This window comes from Halichoerus grypus, chromosome 10, assembly GCF_964656455.1.
Source record: "Halichoerus grypus chromosome 10, mHalGry1.hap1.1, whole genome shotgun sequence".
In the NCBI taxonomy this organism is placed as follows: Eukaryota; Metazoa; Chordata; class Mammalia; order Carnivora; family Phocidae; genus Halichoerus; species Halichoerus grypus.
The window spans coordinates 19,391,045-19,413,252 of NC_135721.1; the positions used below are offsets into that span (position 1 = coordinate 19,391,045).

At 52.9% G+C, this 22,208-nt stretch overlaps 1 protein-coding gene across 3 annotated transcripts in view; it reads right to left on the reverse strand.

The window, feature by feature from the left end:
- Positions 1-11,534, reverse strand: part of ADCY3 (adenylate cyclase 3) — a 78,505-nt gene extending 66,971 nt beyond the window's left edge. The window contains exons 1-2 of one of the 3 annotated variants that reach the window (XM_078056052.1): positions 11,007-11,534; positions 9,678-10,528 (exon numbers count right to left, since the gene is read on the reverse strand). In XM_078056052.1, the coding sequence (XP_077912178.1) occupies positions 9,678-10,352 (675 nt within the window). In that variant the 5' untranslated portion in view covers positions 10,353-10,528; positions 11,007-11,534. The remainder of the gene's footprint in view (positions 1-9,677; positions 10,529-11,006) is intronic. The other 2 variants (XM_036086137.2, XM_036086136.2) reach the window with 2 other exon arrangements.
- Positions 11,535-22,208: the final 10,674 nt, after the last annotated feature.

Here is a 22,208-nt window from a genome sequence, read left to right on the forward strand (position 1 = left end):
GGTCCACCTACCATCATCATGCTGGTGACCAAGCCTTGGGCTTATCAGTCAGTCTCTTCAGAATCTGGCCCGTGGGATCGATTACCCAGGGCCCAGTCCCACTGAGTGGGAAACAGCCTTCCAGGGGCAGCCGAGAAGCCCACCTAGAGCCAACCCGAGACCTGGGAGAGGCAGCTGCCTGGCCTTATGCTGCCTGATCTGACTCATTTCACAGGGACTGGTCCTGAAAGGACATGGGAACAAGAAGCCACAACCAGGAAAATCTTGCAAAGGTTCAAATCCAGTCCACTTACTTTGGGGTTTTGAGTGGGGATAAAGGGTGGGGTGGGATTTCTTCTCAAACATGTCATTTGCTGTTCTGTTTACAACAAAGAAAGTGTTCTTGAAGAGAGGAAAGGGAAAAGAAAAGTCTTCATTATTAATCAAAGGAAATTTCTTAGCAACCGCAAAGAGGAATTTTGCTGGAGGAAATGGCTAAAAAACTGATCAGAGGAAGGAAGACACACCAGACAGAAAATGGCCAGGAGGGAGCTCAAACAGTCCAACTTCATACCTAAAGGAACTAAAAGAAGAAGAATAAAGCCCAAGGTGAGTAGAAGGAAGGAAATCATGAGATCAGAACAGAAATGACAGAGACTGAAAAAAAAAAAAAAAATCAATGAAACTAAAAAAGCTGGTTCTTTGAAAAGATAAACAAAATTGAAATACCCTTAACCAGACTCATCAGGATAAAAAGAGAAAGGACCCAAATAAATAAAATCAGAAACAAAAGTAACAAATGACACCACAGAAAAACAAAGGATTGTAAGAGAACATTGTGGAAAATTATATGCCAACAAATTGGCCAACCTAGAAGAAATGGATAAATTACTAGAAACATACAATCTTCCAAAACTGCATCTGGAAGAAATAGAAAACCTGAACAGACCAATTACTAGTGACAAAATTGAATCAATAATCAAAAAATTACCAAAAAATAAAAGTCCAGGGCCAGATGGATTCACAGGAGAATTCTATCAAACATTCAAAGAAGAGATAATACCTATTTTCTTCAAATTATTCCAAAAAAGTAGAAAAGGAATGAAAGCTTCTAAATATATTCTATGAGGCCAGCATTACCCTGACACCAAAACCAGCCAAAGACACAACAAAAAAAGAATTACAGGCCAATATCCCTGATGAACATAGATGCAAAAATCTTTAAAATATTAGCAAACCCCATTCAACCATACATTAAAAAGAACCATTTGCCACAATCAAGTGAAATTTATTCCAGAGATGCAAGGATGGCTCAATATTTGCAAATCAACACAATACGCCGCATCAACAAAATGAAGGATAAAAATCATATGATCATTTCAATAGATGCAGAAAAAGCACTTGACAAAATTCAACAACTGTTCATGGTAAGAATTCTCAAAATGGGTTCAGAGGGAACATACATCAATGTAATAAAGGCTATACATGAAAAATGCACAGCTAACATCCTACTCAATAGTGAAAAACTGAGACCTTTTCTTCTACAATCAGGAACACCACAAGGATATCCACTCTTGCCACTTTTTTTTTTTAAGATTTTATTTATTTATTTGAGAGAGAGCATGAGAGGGGGGAGGGTCAGAGGGAGAAGCAGACTCCCTGCTGAGCAGGAAGCCCGATGCGGGACTCGATCCAGGGACTCCAGGATCATGACCTGAGCCGAAGGCAGTCGCTTAACCAACTGAGCCACCCAGGCGCCCTCCACTCTTGCCACTTTTATTCAACTTAGTACCAGAAGTCCTAGCCGTAGCAACCAGACAAGAGAAAGAAATGAGGCATCCATATTGGTAAGCAAGAAGTTAAACTATTTATAGATGACACAACACAATACATAAGCAGGGGCCTGGGTAGAAAGCAGGGTGGGGCATGGATGCTCTGTGCCGGGGACCCCTCCTCTGACTATTCCCTAGAGCTAGGTCCTAAGCCCTCTTCTCTCTTGATTCTATACACTTTCCTTGGGCAAAACTCATGTTCCCAATGGAGATGGGTGCCATTTAAATGCTGATGATTCCCAAATCTGGAACTCTAGAGATCTCTAAGCTCCAGATCTTGAACATAGGGCCTGGTGTTCAATAATTACCCAGTGAATAATCAGATAATTCTACCTGGATGTCCCACGGGCACCTCAAACTGAACTCATCTTCTCCAGCCTGTTTCCATGTTGCTGGATGGCCCTCCTGGCATCATGCCCATATGACCTCAACAATCTCCTAATCAATCTTGGCCTCACTCAAGTCCACCAGAATGATTCTTCTAAATGCAAATCAGATCCTATCTGCCCCTGCTTAAAGTCCTTCAGTGGACCTCATCATTGAATAAAGCCAAAATCCTTTAGCCCTTCTGCTATCTAGCTTCTCTACAACTCGTCTCTCCAGCTCCTGTCATCCACTCATGCTCCTGTCACATAATAATGCTCACCAGTCCCAATGAAGTGAGAAACTCCTATGACTCTGCCTGGGAAGCCCCATTCCCATTGTTCCACCTAGCAAACTCCTACTCATCCTTCAAAACCCAGATCAACGGCCAGCTCTTTAAAAGCCTTCCTGTTTTCCTAGGTAGGTCCTCACTAACAGGACTTGTCCCACAGCCTATGAGCTTCTTGAGGGAAGGGGCCAAGTTTTCTTCTCTGTATACTCTCACTAGATCAAGGCTTGCAGTCCTGATGAAATATTTGAGAGGTGGTGGAAGGAATGAAGTTTCTCCTTAAACTGGAGGAACAAGCAGAGGAGATGAGACGGTAAGAGCTCTAACTCTGCTCAGCCATTCTTAGTTATCAAAAGATAACTAAGGGGTTCTTTTATCTCACACAAATCATTTTTGTCCAAGGAGATCAGAATCAGGCCAACTGGATCTAGGACTCATTTTGGGGGCTCCTAAGAACCCTCCTCTGTTGCTGCTTTTCTCCTAGAACAAGCAGCAAAGGAGGATTAATAGCACCCCCAAAAGGTTATATAAATCTTGCTTTCAAAAATTCTCAAATCACTTGGATTAACACTAGAACATTCCCATCTTGGATCTAGACAAAAATTTATCAAACTCTCCATGAGTTGATGAGGAAGGAAACAAAGGTAAAAGCAAAGCAGGAATGGAGGTTTTCAACATTTATAGAGTGACGGTCATAACCAAGGCACCACAAAGGGCTGAAAAGGAATTCTATCAGTCTTAATCTCTCCTTGAGACAAATGACAACCTGCTAAGACAGACAAATTCGACATGTTTCTGAAGCACGTACCTGAGCAAACTCCCACCTCCTGGGAAGGGAATACAAATAATAGAGCCAGGCTGCCAATCTGGCTGATGCATGGAGACAAAGGGCTGCTGGGGCTGTGGCTGGAGGCAGGGACAGCTTCCCCAGGAACAGGTACAGTGCCCCGGACAGAGCGGGGCTGCACGTTTGACAAGAGAATGAATTCTTCTCAAGAACATAAGGCAAGGCAAAGCCCATGCAAATAAACTGGATTTCACAGAGAAGCAATGCCTTAAAGTTCTATATGCCCTGCCCTGGACCACTTCTCTAACTCTGGAAGCATCTGTGGTCACACGGTGTTTTTTGTACCCCACCCAGACTCATGGATTTCTTTCATCCCTTCTCCCCAGGCATTCGCCCGGTGCCCCCTGGTTTGTGGACAGCCTCAGAAGATGCTTGCCCTCCATCCCTTCCCTCCCTGATACACACGTGCCACTCTCACTCACATCAAGGGGTAGAATCAATTTCCCCTGATCTTGCATCCGGCTTACACTTGTGACCTGCTTTGACCATGGTGACCAGTCTAGCCTCTAAAAAACTCGGGTATTTTCCACGTTCTCTCAGAGACCACCAGGCCTGTGAGGAAGCCCGGGCAGACCACACAAAGAGGTCACTCGGGGGGGCTCTGAGGCTCCAGACATGTAAGGCCTTCCTAGAGGGTTCCCACACAGCAGTCCGCTGAATGTCGATGGCTGAACACAACAGTCAAGTGAGTGACCCCAGCCAGTGCCTCAGAAACAGAAGAACTGCCCAGCTGAGCACAGTCAACCCAGAGAATGAGACAGTGAGCTATCTTGTTGAGATCGTCGCAGCAATGGGTAAGTGAAAAACACTGTCCGTGGACACATACGTGTTTGGGAAGGCCACTGAGAAATGGGCCATCCCACGTTGAGTTTCCCAGAGAACCAAAACATCCAAACTTGTTTCTACCCAACTCTGACCAAGAAATGTTTTTACAATGCAATACCGCACCCCATCTTATACAAAATGTAATCTAGTATTTTCTTGATGAGCGGGTCATCCTTGCGCACATCAGTTATACGCAGTCCTGGAATGTAACGAAGGCTCCCGTAGCCCCAGAAGCTTGCAGGCTCTTGGTTGCAAGCCCCATTCAACCCCCGGACAGCTGTGCTCCTTGATCCGAGGCGCTATGCCTGCCGCTGGAAACACCTTGTCCTCTGCCACATCGCTCCTTCGAAGGATTGAGTTAAGAAACCAAGGATCCTATCCCTACTGGAACTTTATCTCAATAGGTTCTGAGGAAAGATAACTAAGGGGTTCTTTTATGATCGCAGAAGAAAAGGAACTCTGGAATCCCACTGACCTGAGTTTGAATCCTACTCCGCCACCTGCTAGCTATGTGGCCTTGGACAAGTCATGTCACTCATCATGCATTTTAGTTTCCCCATCTGTAAAATGAAAACAATATCTACCTCTTGCTGGGAGCTCCTCGACTGAAACCCAGCAAGAGCTCAGTAAATGAGGGCACCCCGTGTACACTCCATGTTCAGTGGGCCTGGCCCTGAAGGCGGGTGTGACCCCTGAGCACACACATCTGAGCGTTGGTCAGGATCATACCCGCGGAAGCCTACCATCGAGAGTGCATATCAAGAGGGGACAGGGGAGGGGAGGTGGGAGTGGTGGTGGGGGGACATACAAGGTGTACCCACTCACAAGGCGGACCTGGCAGGGGGGCAAGGGGAGACCCCAGCATGGACACTGGTGTCTGATCGGCCCTGCTGCTACCCAGTTACCCACCAGTGGCCCAGCCCCGGGCTCTGGTTTCCTCTCCAGGAAAGGCAACTAATGATAAAGTGCAGATATAAATAAACACGAGGGATCGGATACTCATGGCAAAACCTCAGTGAGGCAATGTGGTGAGAGGCAGGGCCGGCCAGCCCCCGCCCCACACGCAGGACAAGGACATACTGGAAAAGCTGTTTCCACATAGAGAAGGATCCAAAAAGGCCACAGAGAAACGTGACCCGGGACGGGATTGAGGGGGTGACTTGCTGCAAAGGTGTTTACATGTGCAATAATTGACTGTTCTTCCACAGTTAGATTTGATGCCTCCCCTCCCCTTCTAGGCCTTTCCTTATTATTCGGATTCCTAAAACCTGCCCACCTGCCCACTCTGCGCATTGGGGGGCGGAGGGGGGCGATCTGACCGTTTCTGTCCTGCTCTGGGATGGCGGCAGAGGGCCGATCCAGGGTTGGCTTTGCTGCCCCATTTCCTGCACCCCTCTCTTACCTCGATGCCTCTGGTTGCTCAGAACCGCCCCCCGCCCCCACCCCCGCCTGCTGTCTTCCTGCCCCCACTCCACCCAGCTCCTGTTCCAATTCATCACATTTCATCTCTCACATACTCCTGCCATGGTCCCAACAGGAAAACTCCATCATGGGCTTCTCCCTCCTTGTGGCCAAATCCCAGGGGAAGAAAGAGGGGTGCCTCCTTTGATATTTCCGGGCCCCGCACTTCTGGGCACCTTTGTTCACCACCACTGAGCAGAGACATTTAGGGGCAGCCAGAGAAGCAGGACAGAGGCCCAGAGGCCCACATTCCACAGAAAGGGGCTTTCAGGGGGCGCCTGGGTGGCTCAGTTGGTTAAGCGACTGCCTTCGGCTCAGGTCATGATCCTGGAATCCCTGGATCGAGTCCCGCATCGGGCTCCCTGCTCGGCAGGGAGTCTGCTTCTCCCTCTGACCCTCCCCCCTCTCATGTACTCTCTCTCTCAAATAAATAAATAAATCTTTAAAAAAAAAAAAAAAAAAAAGAAAGGGGCTTTCAGGGAAGCCTCGGGATATGTCCTGTCCCGTCCCCCTGCACCCACCTTCTCACTCACCAGTGACCCTCCCCAGTTATCTAGCCCCTCCATCAACCCTCAACCTCCCCGAGCCTCGGTTTCCTCATTGGTCAAATGGAGCCAGTAACAATCCAGGATCAAATGGGATGATGTATATAGAACCCTAAACTCCAGCCTGCCGATGAAGGCATCTGGAAGCATCAGCCCCTCCCACGACGCCCCTACTGTGGCTGCCTCCAGCCCCTCGAAGCCAAATGCTCATTCACGGGGTGAACGGTCTAGGTCATTGGTCCATGTGATGGGAATTACACATCCACAGCTTTAACATGTTCTAATTTGTAAGTAAAGGTCTTAACAGGCTATTAATTCCAAGAGGAAATTTTGCTTCCAAATAGCCTTTCTGCTATGAAATAAAGCAATAAGGTATTTTGCAAATGTTGTTCCTTGCCCCTAACTTGTCACAGACTCTTTGCTTTAACAACCCCGTCAGATGCTAATAGATCGTGGGAGCATCACGGGTCTCAGGAATGGCCCACTGGCCTCAGGAACGCTCCCCATCACCTTGGCTGCATTTTCTGCCCCCCCCACCCATCTTCACCCATCAGCTGCTGCCTGGTCCTGCCCTTGACCCCCTCCTGCTCCATCACATCACCCTAAGGACAGTTGGTGGCAGTAGAAGGCAAGCTGTGCCATAAGAGGCCCAGCGGTGCCAGGTGCCAGGACCTAGGCCAGGGGAGGGACGTGGGGAAACCCTGCCAGCAGCAGCTTGCTCCTCCCGGGCCCGGCTCCCCTACACCCCAGTCTCTGGCTGCGATGGTCTGATTCCTGTCATTCCCAGACCCTGCAGGTGAAAGGCCCATACCTATTGCTCAGTCATATTCACTCATTCACTAATAAAGCCCCAGCAACACCCCAATCCCACACCCCACCTGACAGCCAGACTCCACCTGCTCTTCCTGTCGGAACCCCAACCTGCCTGCCTCCCATGAGAAGAGCCAGGGGCAGGCTGGATGGCTTGCCGCTGACAGTCAGGCTACCCTGAGGGTCCCCCCACCATCCCTCTGTCGATCCTCACCCCCCATTAGAACGGAGCATGGGTTTGAGAGAATGAAGGGTGCAGAGAAGGCAGCAGCAACAGAAGCACTCCCAAAGCCCCGAAATCCAGAGTCTGCTTCTAACCACGAAACCTAGTTCACCCCCCACAGGCCCAGGAGGGAATCCTTGGCTGGAACCAACAGGTAATGGGCAAAGAAAAAGAAAAGGGGAGGCTGCAGGCAAGAGAAAGAAAAGCAAGGGGGTGCTGGGGTCTGGAGTACGTGCCTGGTGTCACCCTAGCTGGGCATCCGACTACCCCAGCCTCACATCCCTGGCCCATCCAACCCTTGATGGTGCTCCCCTCCCAGGAGGTAACATGGGCCCAGAGAAGCTGTGGGCAGGTGAGTGTGGCTTCATTCCACAGCCGGAGGAGACCTGGATGCAGTGTCCTCGAAACACCACACGCACACCTGGGCTGAGTTTCCACCACAGCCAGAAATACTGAAGGCAGGGACTCTGTGACTTAAGGAAAACTTTGCCGAGTGGGCCTGGGAACCCAGGCACCTTTTAAAAAGTCACAGTAGTTCCAAACAAGTGACTCAAACTTCTGGAACACAGCCCACTGAAAGCCGGGGCCTCCTGCATTCTATCCCAGGCTCCCAAACGGACCTTGAGAGCCACCTCCCCCTTCCCCTCCATTCCCAAAACCACATCGAGGGCCCTGCCTCCACGTCAAGGCCATGCTCTCCTGGGATGCTAACATGGTTATCTTCTATTTACTTATTTCTTTTCCTGTTTCCTAATCTTTTTGGGTTTTTGTCTCCTCTTAATATTACCCACAGGACACCAGCAATCATGAGTTAAGCATCCGGGGCTCCAAAGGAGAGAATTTTTGTTTAGCTCCCTTAGTGGGCAGTGAAGCATACGGGAGACTCATGTGGTCCAGGGGCCCCCCAGCAGAGAGGAAAATGCCAGCAGTGACTGTTCAGTAGAAAGGAATGGTTCAGAGTCGGATCACAGACCCCAAATGCTGCCATGTCCAGCCGCCTGTCTGCCCCAGGCTGCGCTTCCTACTGGTTCCAAGCAGAATGGCTCCTGCCGTTCCTCCCCAGACCGCTCCCAGCAGGGCCCCTGACTGGCAGAAGCACAAGCTAAAGTCCACCAACCCAGAAGTCAAGACAGCAATGGCAGATCGTCACTTCATGTGAACAGGGCGCTGGGAGAAAAACAAAGCAACAACCGTCGGTGTACCCACATGGTCCACACGCACCAGTCCAGGGCTGGACTCCTGCAGAACAAAAGCACAAAGCTTCCCGAGTGAGGACAGTGCATGAGCCAGAATGGAAGAACAGGAAGAATTTTGGTCCACGAACCGGGAAAAAGTTAAAATAGAAAACCTGTGTTTTCCTCCAACCGACTGGGAGGCAATGGGACGAGCCCCACAGGGTTCTTGCCTCAACTCCCTACAGCACCGCGGGGCCCCTAGAGACTCAGCCCTCAAGCCCAAAAGACAAGGATGGCGGCTTTGGCCGAGATGCAGCCAGCATCGTGATAAAGTAGGACGGTCACTAACACTGGAATTGAGAAATGGACACTCCAGGCATGTGACTACTGTACCTGCCTATGTGGCCTTGGGCAGGTCACTTGTCATCTCTGGGCTCACGACTAAAGGAGGCAGCAGATAGGCCACAAGACTGGAATTTCTGAAGCCTGACAAACGCCTCCAGATGGGTTACTGGATGCACGTGGATGCTGAGAATCACATCTCCCAGTCTCTACGGCCCCTCGGCACCTACAGGGGCTTGGCTCCTGCTGGGAGCACAAGGCTCTTAATTAAGCTGAGGCCCAAATTCCATCCCTTCCAGCAAAACACGTCCTCAAAGGACCAGTAGACCCTCCCCCGCCGCGGTGAGCACAACTGTCCTCGTTTGGGTCCCCACAGCACCCCTCACATCATCTAAGTGCTCCACACCCCCTGAGCTCAAGCAGGATCTAGGGCCATCGCACCTTCGTGTCTCCTAGTGCGTCTTCACCCACATTCCCTCTGACCTTGGCAACCACCACTTAGGCAGACAGTCCCCACTTGACAGAGGGGCACTGTGCCCACACAAGTCAGACAACTGCTGAAGCTAGCCAATGACAGGCTGGAGACCGCAAGCCAAGGGAGCTCCTTTCCCCACAAGAGGCCTTTCCGGAGGAGATCAAGGGCAGGGACCGGCTGGGACAATGGCCGCCCCGCGACCAGGCCTCGTGGGCCTTCCTGCTGCCCACCTGGGCTGGACACAGGTGACACAGTGGCCCTGAGGCCCGATGTCCTGACATCCTCCACTCCCTCAGGCCCAGCACAGAAAGCTCTAGTGCAAAGCCAGGGGGTTGAGGGAGAAATGGTCTTCCTGCACAAGCAGCTGAGATTCCCAGAGGCACCCCCACCACCCCAACACATGTGGACTCAAGGGCAAAGAAAACAGTGTCATCCCACCCCCGGACACTGGTGCCCTAGCAGAAGAGAGCAGGAAGGGAAGCCCCTGGGTGGGACCCCAGGTGGGACTCACCTCCCTCAGCAAGTGCATGCCCCTCAGCCCGTCCTGCTGCTGCTGGGCCACGGTGACCCCCAAGACGAGCGTGTGCACGACGCAGGAGACCACAGAGATGACCACGATGGCGCTGAGGCTGAGCGGCAGTGTGATGAAGAAGGAGAAGACAAAGAAGGCCTGCCAGCCCACCGTGTCGCTGGCCGCGTGGGCTCGCGCAAAGTTGAGGCCCAGGTAGGAGAAAATCTGGGCCGTTATCAGCAGCCACAGCAGGTAGGGCACCACTTTCCGGGTGACCCGGTCGGGCAGCAGCCCCTCTCTGCAGAGCACGAAGAGGACGATGTCCAACAGCAGCCCCACCGCGGCCACGAGGAGGGGAGCCAGCTTGTCGCTGGAGAAGACCAGGGCGCACATGACCAGCACGTAGCAGTCGAAGAGGGCCGCGAACACCACCAGCACCAGCAGGGTCTCGTGGCGCTGCCGTTTGAAGTAGGTCTGGTACAAGTTCTCCAAGGACTCGGGCACGAAGGTCAGCCGCATGAACCGCGGCAGGCAGAGGCAGGAGCCCGAGTTCCGGACCGAGATTTCATGGGTCCGGCCCCCGCCGCGGTCAGGGTCAGACGGCAGGCTGACCGAGTACTCGGCGGAGTACTCGGCCGAGTACTCGGGCTCGGAGAAGCCCTGGTTCCTCGGCATCCTGGCTGCTGTCTGCTTCTACCGGCCCAGGAGAAGTGGACGGGGAACGGGGGGAGGGCTCTGCAACGGGCCACCTACCAGGGCTCTGGGAGAGCTGGCGAGAACCGAGGGCCGGCCACCTCCCGCAGCGACGCAGCGCAGATCTCCAGGGCACAGGTAGCGCGGCTCATCTGGAACTTAGAGGGACCCCGCTGAGTAGAGACACCTCCCGTGCTTCCTGCCTGTCACAGGTTTCTCAGCACCCAGCCCACCCCTCCTGAGAGGATCGTTGCGCCACGAGGCTCCAGGACCAGAGCCTTCTCCAGCCACCCCCACGCTCACGCCACCGCCCGACCCCCCCCTCCCCCCCCCACACACACACTCGGTCCTGTCCTCGCCAGTTTCCTGTCCCCGCTGGCCGAAAGGCCTGGCCACCTCTCCATCCCTCGTACTCCGGTCGGTCCCTCAGTCCCTGACTTCCTCACCTAAAACGCCGCCAGGCCCAAGCCTTAGAAGCTGGAGATAAAACGTGCCCGAGAGCAGCCAGAACCATCCCGGGGATTCCTGAATCTTCCTTCTGTTTACTTCCTTTTCCCACCCAACCCTTGGCGGCTCGGGCTCTGCACCTCGGGGCACTACCTGCCCTCCGGAAGGCTGGCCTGCCCCAGCGTTTACCTGTGCGGGAACTCGGGAGCCGCGTGGTCCGGCCGGTCCCTGCGCGGGCTGCGGGGCTGGGTCACGCGTGTGGCGGGCGGGGGGCAGGAGGGCTCAGCGCGCCCGGGGGCCGCCCCGCCAGCGCCCGCGTCCCCGGTCTCCGGTCCCCGGCCGGAGCGCGAGGCCCCCGCCGTCAGGCCCGGAATCCGGCAGGGAGAGGCGCGGGGCTGCCCCTCAGCATCCGCGGGCGCCCAGCCGCAGGAGGAAGGAGGCGGCGGGGGCTGGAAAATCGCGGGGCGCCCGCCCCTGGGGCTGCGGCTCGCGGCGCGGCCGGACCCCTCCCTCTCGCCCCCGCGCTGGCGGCGGCGGCGGCGCGGCTAGGGGCGCACCCGGGGCCCTCCCGGGCGGGAGCGCGGGCCGAGGCCGGGGCAGCCCGCCAGCATCCTCTGGGCCGCCCGCGCGCCGAGCGGAGCCAGCCGAGTCCGGGCGCGGCGCGCTGCACTGTGAGTCCCCGCGCGGCGCCGGCGGCTCCCGGGCCACGCGCGCTCCAGGCCCCGGGAGGCGGGCGGCGCCCCTCCCTCCCCGCAGTCGCCGCCCTCTCGACGAGCGCGTCCCGGAGTTGGGGGTGGGGGGGCGCCCCGCTCCAGCCCCGCCGCCGGCGCGGGGAAGGAGGAGAAGGGCGCGGAGGAGCGCGGGGGCGAGAGTCGGAGGGGCCCCGGTGGCCCCGCGCTCCGGCACCGGGCGGCGAGCTGGCGGCGGCGGCTGCGTGGAGGCGCCGGGGCGGGCGGCGGGCAGGAAGGATGGGCGAGCGGACGCCTGCCCCGCGGCAGGCCGGGTGTCGGAGGAGGAGAGCCCGGGACGGGCCCTCCCGCCTCCCGCAGGTGAGGCGCGCTCGCGGCACCCCCGCCGCCGCCTCCTTCGCTGCGGCTTCCTTCTGGGCCCGGAGAGGAGAGGCCGGGGCTGAGGTTTGGGGACGCCTGCCCCGCCGGACGCGCCGGGCCTAAGTGTCCCCGCCCACCCTGGCAGCCCGAGCCTTCCGCAGAGGGACCCGCAGCTGAGCTCTGTTCGAGAAGGACGAGGGTAGGAGTGGCCCGGTAGGCACCTGGCACGTGGAATTGCAAGAGATCTCCCGTGCACATTCCACCTGTTTGAGATGGGTTTGAATTTACAAACTCTCCTTAAAAACTCAGATGCTCCTGTGAATGGTTAAGCCTATTAGTCTCTTACACCTTAGTATAAATTCCTTTCCTTGGCTTTGACGGAACACCTTGCCAAGATCAACCACAGGCTTTAAGAATTTAGATAAAGGGAAAGGGGAACAACGCAGGTGTGTGTAGTGGTGGGGGGCGGGGTGCTGAGGAGCCAGCAGCAGTAAGGAATGGGCTCCCTTGCGGAGGGCAGAAGAAACCGGTTAGAAAGGAGAGAAACTCAGCCAGCCAGGTCCTGGGTGGAGATGACTCCTCGAGCTCCTGAGAGTCATCCATGAATGCCCTTTCCAGAGCCTCAGTCAACTCCCATCCCTCAGAAATAGATTCATCAGGGAATTGACCCTATTATACCTGTTTCTGTCCATCCCTCATACTAATTCTGAAACGCTGCCAACCTCAGTCCAAATTTGTCAGGGCTTTGATTACCAAGGTTGGGGGGCATCACATCAGACTTAGGAGGAGCCTAATTCCAATAAAACAGCACCTTTTCCCATTGTTTTCATTTGTTTGGAGTCCCAACATTTTTTATTTTGAATTGTTACGTGCTGTTAAAGGAGCATGATTTTTGTTTAACAGAGGGACATGTGTTGATAAAAGGGGAAGAGCAGATAAATACTGTTTGGGCCTGGGTTGGGGGACGGGGTAACTGGATGATGGGCATTAAGGAGGGCATTTGATGTAATGAGCACTGGATGTTGTATGCAACTGATAAATCACTAAATTCTACCCTTGAAACTAATAATACAGTATATGTTAACTGAATTGAATTTAAATAATAAGAAAATTCTGTTTGGGTCTGCTGTGGCACAAAGGACACCCACATTGCACCCTCCCCCTTTCCTGGTACATGTGACTACGCTTGGAGTTCTCCTGTGTGGCTTCCTACTTGGCAAGACCATGCCCAGCTCCCGGGCCGTGTGTGTTCCTTGCTGGGCTTTTGCCGCTAAGCCCCAGCTTCTGTTCCACACCCACCTAGGGAGGTGTTCCACACAGATCTCTCCGGTAAAAAACCCCTGTCTCCAAAAAAACCTCCTGCCCTGATCGCTGGCCTACACTGTCCAACTCCCTAACCTTCCACAATCCTCCTCTCTTTGTTGTGGGCACCTCTTCAGCAGCTGGGCCAGGCATCAGGGAGGGCCAGAGGAGCCCCCCAGCCCCTGCCCCCAGGATGCCTGCCGGCTCTGCCAGAGCACCAGATCCACCGACAAGACAGACCCTGGGTTCTGCGCAGGTGGCAGTCAGAGGCCACCTGAAACTGGGCCTTTCGGGACTGGTCCTGAAAGGAGCACCCTCAGAGGCCTGGAGCCTCCTGACAAAGGCTCAGCAATAGGAGAGCCCCCTGCTCTGCATTCTGGGTAATGGGCGCAGCCCTTCCCTGTGGTTGTGGGAAGCTCCACAGGCCTCCCTAAGAGCCAGAGGCAACTGAGTGAATATTCCAGAGCAAGTAAGCTGCTCAAGGTCCTGCCTACAGAGCTCAGGGAAAACACGACTCTTGGGAGACAGGCAGTCAGGCCGGAGAACCTTCCTTGTCTAGCTGGCTCTTGGCAGCTTCTCCAGCACCTGGAGCCAAACAGTCATGGAATGAATGATTTGCCTAAGAAGAAATGACACTTTATAAGGGCACCTCCTGCCAATGAGGGAGCCAATAGACCTCATTCATTGATGTTGAAAATGTCCTGGTCCAAGGAAATTAAAAATAACCCCACTCAAGAATAGGGTAGGTGCCTTCAGCTTCCAAGCTATGCATTTTGCATTGCTGTAATCCGGAGAACTGGCAAGCATTCGCTTTCGTAATCCAAAGATACAGTAAGTCTATCTTAAAACACACACGTTACACGCATATGCACGCACCCACGCAACCTAAGACTATGAATGGTTGTGTGGGTGACTTGCCTAGGACGTGTGTCCTAAAGTGAAGACAGAATCTTGGGCTTGGATAGAAGCTTGGTGGGCGTCCTGACCCCTAACCCAGGATGGGGGTTAGGATACCTCTTTGCTGAAGACACCTTTTGTTTGCATGGCTTGAGACTAGAGATGATTGCTGAGCACTAATTGTTGGTGCATAAACAAGAGTGGTTTGGCCCCCTGGGGAGATGTGGTGGCTCCTGAATCTAGCAAACAATAGATCAGAGCAGAGCCCTGGTGTCCTGGGGAAAGAGAAGTGGGAGGAGAGAAGATCATTAGCTCCCCTGATGGCGGGCCCCAGGAGAGCCCTGTTTGGGGCCTCAGCTAAAGGCAGAGCCTGAGACCAGGGCCTGCATGCAGCGGGTTTAATTGGACAAGTGATTCCCAGGGAAAGAAGGCGGGAAACCCAGTAAATACAAGGGTGTGTGATGAGGGGTCACCGTGGGTAGTAGGGCTCAATTCCTTCACGCACAGAGCACCTAAGAACTGTCCACCAGAGGGCTCGGAGAGGGGAGTGTTGATCCACCTGCTTCCCTACCCCATGGTGAAGGGTTGCCAGTTGGTATGTTCACTCTGGAGTACTTGCAGGTATGTGCAAGCTTCAGGGGGGCCGAGTGATGGGTGCCGAGGCGGGAAACAAGACAGTGTAGAGGGCCTAGATGTCTCTGCTGCGTGACGGAGTAGAGCGGTGGGCCAAGAGGACAGGGCCCAGACCCCACACCCACTCCTGCGGCTTGGAGGTTTGGACCCTGTCACCTGAGGGGGGAGAGCCACGTGGTCCAGGAGGAAGCTGGCCCTCCGCAGCCCGAGAACTCGGCCATGGGACCTCAGACAGTTACTCACCCTCCCCAAACATGGGTCCTGGGGGTGCGATGACACAGCACTAACCCCCAGGTGGGGTCACTGGGAGGAAGGAGGATTAATGGGAATCAAAGTGGTTGGCAAATCTCAGAACAAGTCAGTGTGAGGCAGCTCGGGTCCGCCTCATGGCCGGATCCCCACGGCGCTCTGGCCGCTTCTGTCCCAGCATGGCCCGTGCTGGGCTGGGCTGCCATCTCCCAGGATCCCTCACTGGTTGCATCTGGGAGCCTCTCCTGATTCCACCACCGTTTTCCTCTCTGACAGCATTGGCCTGTCCGCCAGTTCTCTGTCTCTCTCTGTCCTTGCTGTCCTCTCTGTCCCTTTCTGTGTCTCTTGGTGCCCCTGCTTCTGGGACACTGATTGGGCCACCGTGTGTGTGTGTGTGTGTGTGTGTGTGTGAGCGTGTGAGGATAAAGAGGAGCGTGTGAGGATGTGCGTGTTTGTGAGTGTTGTGTGTAGGAGTATGTGTTTTGTGTGTGATCAGTGTGAGTTGTGAGTGAGCGTGTGTGATCAGTGTGCATGGGAATGTTTGTGCAATTGGTGTGCAGTGTGTGATCATTGTGAGTATGTGTGATCAGTATGCTGTGTGAGTAGGTGTGATGAGTGTGAGCATATGTGCTCAGTGTGTATGATCAGTGTGATGTGCGTGAGGGTGTGTACCGTGTGAGCAAATGTGCTGAGTGTGAGCGTGTATGATGAGTGTGTGTAATCAGCATGCATGTGAGTGAGCACATGTGCAGGGTGAGCATGCGCCCTGCAGGTGCGGCTCCGGCCTCTCCTTCAGGTCCCTCTGCCCCGCTTGTTCTGCCCACTTGTACACCCTGCTCGCTGCCTTCAGGGACTGTCAAAGCCTCTCAGGTGGGCAGAGGGAAGCGAGCAGAGAGAGCACAGCACTGACCTTCCCGGGCTGGGCGCGTTTCTGGGTCTGTCCCGTTCCTGGGTGTGAGCATCTCCTCAGGAGCAGGACCAGGTCCCCCGGTCCCTCCTGCCCAGTATTTGAAACAGATCAGCTGTTCCCTAACTTGCCACCAAAGTGACATCAAGTAAATCCTAACCACATGTCAGTTTTCCTGCACTGGGCCTGGGCCTCCCAGCAGGGGGCGAGGACAGTATCCGCTGCCCCCACGCCGTGTGGGGTCCGGCCTTCAAGGTGCTGTGGTTTGTGCTCTCTCCTTTGGTTTTATGAGGTAAGTACCAACATCCCCATTCACGGGTGAGAAAACTGAGGCTCAGAGAGCCCACGGTTAGGGGCGGCAGAGAGAGGGCTGGAGGCCGAATGTGCTCTATGCCACACACAAGTCCGGCTCAAGCAGGAATCCTCAAGAAGCTTCCTCTGGTCAGTTGCTGCTTCCTTAACCAAGGGTGTGCTCCATCTCAGAGACCTGGGGCTTAGCTGACAGCCAGAGGCTGCCTGTAGAATCGTGGCTCCCCGGATGTCAGAGAAAGAGATGCGAGGCATCATCCTGCTCCGGCCCAGATGAGGAAGTCGAAGCCCAGACAGGTTAAATTTGGGGAAGGCAAGACACATGCCCATGGAGTGTGAAACAACGTGTGAATGCTGAGTAATCCCGGGGCCTCTGTGGAAATGTCACGTTTCCAAAAGCACTCAAGCCAGGGGCCCCTCTGGGAAGAGGCACCATAGAAATACGTGCTAACGAGCCTCTCCCCCAGCCTGCTGGGGATAAGAAGGAGCAGACAAAGATTTGAGAACAACAAGAAATGGCGAGAGAAGGCCCAGGCGGGGAGGAGATGGGGCCCTCTACCTTCACGGTCCCTCTCACAGGTGGAAAGTCACAACACCCAGAAGAGCTAAGCTGAGACCCCTGGGGGTGGGGGGAGTCCGGCTGGAGGGGCGAAGAGAGGGCTGGCCCAAAGCCCTCCCTGCAGATGAAAACAATCTACCATCCCCATAGCTGCTCCTCTCCACCTGTGCCATGCCCATCTCAGGAATCACCCCTGACCCTCCCCTTCTCACCCCGCCAGCCAATTCTCTACCCCCCCCAACCAGGGAGAGCATTCCAAATCCAGATCCGATCTCATCCCTATCGTCTTTGAAAATCTGGTCCCTAGCTGTCGCTGCCCCAGGTAAGAGGACTGCCCAATTCCCACCTGCTAGGGGATTAAATAATACTTGTAAAGTGCTCAGATGTCACCTTCCCTTTCAAGTTGCACTAAAGGAACATCAGTGATTTTTTTACTTAGTTTGAATGATGACCCCCAAAAGGTACATCCGTGTCCAAATCCCTGGAACCTGTGACTGTGACCTTATTTGGAACAAGAATCTTTGCAGGTGTAATTGAGTTACGGATTTTGAGATGAGACCATCCTGGACTGCTTGGATGGCCCTAATCCCAAAGCTGAGTGTCCTTCGGAGAGACAGGCACAGAGGAGATCATGTGGTTCGGAACAAGAGGTGATCCCAACAGCAGAATGGACGCCTGAAGCTCACAGGATTCATTCCAAGACTCTCCAAATCCCCTTCATGCTGCTGCTGGAATTGTCTCTAAAGCACAGTTCCAATCATTGCACTTCCTCAAAAATGTCTATGGTTTTCTTACTGTTTTCAGATTCGATTCTAAAGTTCTTAGCATCCAGGATATTCTTTGGTTGGGTCCCAAGCTCCTTATCTCATGCAATCTTCACAACAGTTCTGTGATGTAAATATGATTATTATGTCCATTTTACAGATGAGAAAACTGAGACTAGGTTCAGAACTTGCCTAAGGTTCCATAGCAGCTAAATGGCACTGCCAAGTTTATACCCATGTACCTGACCCTAGGGCTTGGCACCTAGGTGCTGAGGAATCTGACCCGCCCTGCCTATCAGTCATTGCTGGAGGAATGACAGACTCAGTAACCTGCCCCCCCTGCTTGGGTAGGGGTCAAGTTAGTGCTGGACCACAGGGCGTGGGGCAGGGGAAAGCAAAGCAGGAAAGAGGCTGGGCCTCTGCCTTAAGGCGTGTCTGTTCAAATCCAGATTTGTCCCCTCCAGCCTGGGAGGCAGGTGGGCAGTCCAGTTGGAGGGGTGGAAAACAGACAGCAGGCCCGTAATAGGGCAATACGTGAGGGGAGGCCTGCAGTCTGGCCCAGGAAGAACATACAGGCTCATACACACACAGATACACACACACACACACATGCACGCACACCTTTAACTGGTGGTCAAAGCTGTGGGTCAGGGGAATAAGTCAGAACGATGGCCTTTCAGATCTCACTGAGTAGGGAAGGGAAGACGGTATTTTGTAGGCAGAGTGGCTGTCCAAGCACCCCACCTCCACTCCCACCCCCACCACCATTCTATCAGAGCACATATGATCCAAAAAGTACAGTGGAGATTGTAGAGAGAGGTCCCTGCCTCCTGTCCAGGCCTGACCCCTCCCCTTGCCCAGGAGACCATCCCCTGTACCCCACTCTGGTCCTCCCCCTTCTCTCCTGGATCTTCCCTCTCAACAGACAAGGCTGCTCCCATCTTAAGTCACAAATGACAACCCTTCTAGGCCCTTCATTCCCTCCAGCTGCCGCCTTACCTCCCTTCCTCCAGGTCAGGCTTCTTGCGGAAGTCTACCAAGCAGCATTCATAATGTTTACTTCAAAAAAGGAGACCAGAAAAGACCATGTGCAGTAGGGCACATCTGGGAGGGAAGAAGGGAAAGAGTATCTGCCCAGAATGAGGGAAGGACAGCCAGCGCAGAGAGAGCGGTGTGAGCAGATACAGGGACGTGGGGAAGTCCAGCCAGGACCTGGGGATGGGGAATCAGGCGGAGGGTGGAAGGGCGTAGAGAGGGAGGTCGTGGTGAGGCAAGGGAGGCAGGACGGGGCCAGATCACGGAAGGCCTTGAATGCCGAGCTAAAGCGGCTATGTTTGGGCTTCGTGCTTTACAGTCGCATGAAGCCCACCTGGATTCATTTGGACAAACGACAGGTCCTGACCAGCTACATTCTCTCAGAGGATTGGTTTGGAATGAAAGATGGTTTGGGAAAAGGAAGAGACTATCAAGGGAAAACTGGCAAGAAGGCACAAAAGAGAAACTACGGGAAGACAGTGGTCCAAATTAAGTAACGCTCTCTAGGATTCGTTCCACAAAGTGCTCAGGCCTTGCACGTGAGCTGTCACGCGGACTTACCCCAGATTGGAGATGCACAGGTTGGGGGTGAGCATATTCATGTGTTTTTACAGATAGTAAGTTTTATAGCTGTTGAATATTTCATGCCGGCATTGTTTTCCCTCTTGAGTTCTTAAAAAAGAGGCTGTTTACTGCACAAGGGCTGGCGGAAATACATCAGCTACCCGCTTGGTCATCCTTTCTTCAGTCTTGCTGGGCCACGTCGGGGAGGCCAGGCACCTTTCAGAAAGTGTCGTCTTCAGTGGAATACGTGCTGAGCTTTCTCAAAACTGGATCAAGAGCTTAGTCCTTTTTTTTTTTTTAGTGAGTGTTTTTATTTTAATTTAACATTTTTTCGCTTGATTAAAACTCCTCTCAATGAAATAGGTGCAGAGTGGGTTTTAGCAGTCGTGTCCCTCCCCCTCCCTCCCCTGTAGGAAGCCTCTGGCTTTCCGTGCAGCCCGCCCTGACGGCTTTCTGTGCAGCCGAGCCAGGACCCAGCAGCCCCGGTGGAAGGCGTTCGGGTCAAGATGACTCTCGCCCTTCCCTTCATGAATAGCCCCACAGAGCCCACACTACCTGTCAGCTGTACGTCTGTGGGGACAGGAAAGCGTATAGCCCTGCTCTGCTATTTTTAGGAGCTGCCAACTTTGACTCAGTCTTTCTGCTGGCTTGCAGCCCTCTGCTCTCTCCTTCCCGCGCTGTCAGGGACTTGCTCCCATCTTAGGGTGTGAGCTCGTCTCCCGTCTCCCCGGCCTGCTCAGCTTCGGCCTGCATCCCCCTCTTCGTCACTTTCATGGAGTAGGGGGCAGGTTTTCGGGGGCTGCATTTCCTTGCTTCTCCATTTCTTTTTTTTTAAGTAGGCTCCACGCCCAGCGTGGAGCCCGATGCAGGACTTGAACTCATATCCCTGAGATCAAGACCTGAGCTGAAATCAAGAGTCCGACGCTTCGCCGACTGAGCCACCCAGGCGCCCGGGCTTCTCTTAATAAAAGCTGCTCCACACATCACAGGCAGACACTAATCTGGATGGAGCTGGAGAGTTGTCATCTGGTTCATAATTTCATATTCATGTAGCTCTAAGTGGGAGTTGGGTTTTTTATTTGTTTTGTTTAAATGAAGTCTGAGTTCAAATAGCCTTTAAACAAAAATAATTTACAGTTGACCCTTGAACAACACGGTTTTGAATGCATGGGTCCACTTATACGTGGATTTTCTTTATACAATATAGTACTGTAAATGTATGTTCCCTTCCTTATGATTTTCTCGAAAACATTTTCTTTTCTCTGGTTTACTTTCTCATAAGAATACGGTGTTAATACATATAACACAAAATATGTGTTAATCAAATCTTTATGTTATCACTAAGGCTTCTGGTCAAAAGTAGGGTATTAGTAGCTAATTTTGGGGGGAGTCAGAAGTTATACTCAGGTTTTCAACTGCATGGAGGTTGGTGCCCTTAACCCCTCCCTGCCTTTCAAGGGTCAGCTGCACATTTAAATAACTTTTTTTTTTTTAAGATTTTATTTATTTATTCGACAGGGAAAGACACAACGAGAGAGGGAACACAAGCAGGGGGAATGGGAGAGGGAGGAACTGGCCTCCCGCCAAACAGGGAGCCGAGCAGGGAGCCAAGCAGGGAGCCCGATGCAGGGCTCAATGCAGGGCTCAATGCAGGGCTCGATCCCAGGACCCTGGGACCGTGACCTGAGCCGAAGGCAGATGCTTAACGACTGAGCCACCCAGGTGCCCCTAAATAAGTTTAGAGAGAATGACATAAAGGAGGATTTACATGCTCGCTATAAGTTGATACTTACTGTTCATTATATCATCATCCCAGAGTATAGCAGAGAGACTGTCATAGAAAAGACCCTGAATAAATGTGTGGGAGAAGGGATACTTAGGAATCAATGAATACATTCTGAAGTGTTAAAAGCTTGGTGATTGATCCCTCTCAAGGGTAAAGCTTGCTTTTTGACATGCAGAACTTTTCTTCAATAAATTGAAAATGGTGGAGTTCTCAGACTTCTCTCCCAGGGTGGGCCCAGAGATATTTTTGGCAGGTGGATTGTATAATAGTTGTTGGGATGACTTCTGTCTTAAGTAATCCCAAACTCAATACAAAATGTCATAAGCGGTAGAGAAATGTATTACCTCTATACCGCGTCTTTGGATAGGACCTCTACCCAGTCTTTGGACGGCACAGATCTAAGGTTAGTTATTCAGTGGTAAAATACCATCTTTAAGGTCCATGTGACTTTCCACCTTCTGCCCTGCAGCCCTTAGCATATCAGGGCTGCCATGAGAAGCTAACACTCCCCATGGTTGCAAGATGGCGCCACAATCCAGCATCATAGGCAGATAAGACATTGTACCACAGAAGAGAAACAGTTTCCTCCTATGCCTCTCTTTTTAGGAGTACAAAATTCTTCCCAAAAGCTTCCCATAAGAATGCCCATTACAGGCAACCTGGGTGGCTCAGTCAGTTAAGCGTCTGACTTCGGCTCAGGTCATGATCTCAGGGTCCTGGGATCGAGCCCCATGTCAGGCTCCCTTCTCAGTGGGGAGTCTGCTTCTCCCTCTCTTTCTGTCCTCCACCAACTTGTGCTCTCTCTTTCTCTCAAGTAAATAAATAAAACCTTAAAGAAAAAAAAAAGAATGTCCATTATGTCTTTTTGCCTAGGGCAGGGTCACATACCCATTTCCAAACCAGTCACTGGCAAAAGAATTGGTACCACTGTGGACAGTTTCAATCACTCCTGAGTTACCACTGAGCCACACTGTGGAGGGATACGTACCTGGATAACATTAGGAATCTGCCAGCAAGGAAGAAAGGAGGAATGAGGATTGGATAGGCCATCAACGGTGTTGGTTCTGGTGCCCCTCAAAGGCCAGGCCTGATTCCCAGCAAAGCCCACTCTCTTGTCATTTTTGTGAGGAACTTCCACAAACCAGGGAGACACTTAGACACATTTCATCAAGAAAATTACACCAAGATTTGACTGGTTAATGAGCAACATATTTGGGTGCTAATGGCACTCATAATCTTTTATTTTCTTACTTTCAGTTAGGCCCCTTTTAAAATCAATGTTGAATCATATTCTGTACCTTTTTTCATAATCTGTTGGGACCTGTGTGGTTGAAGGC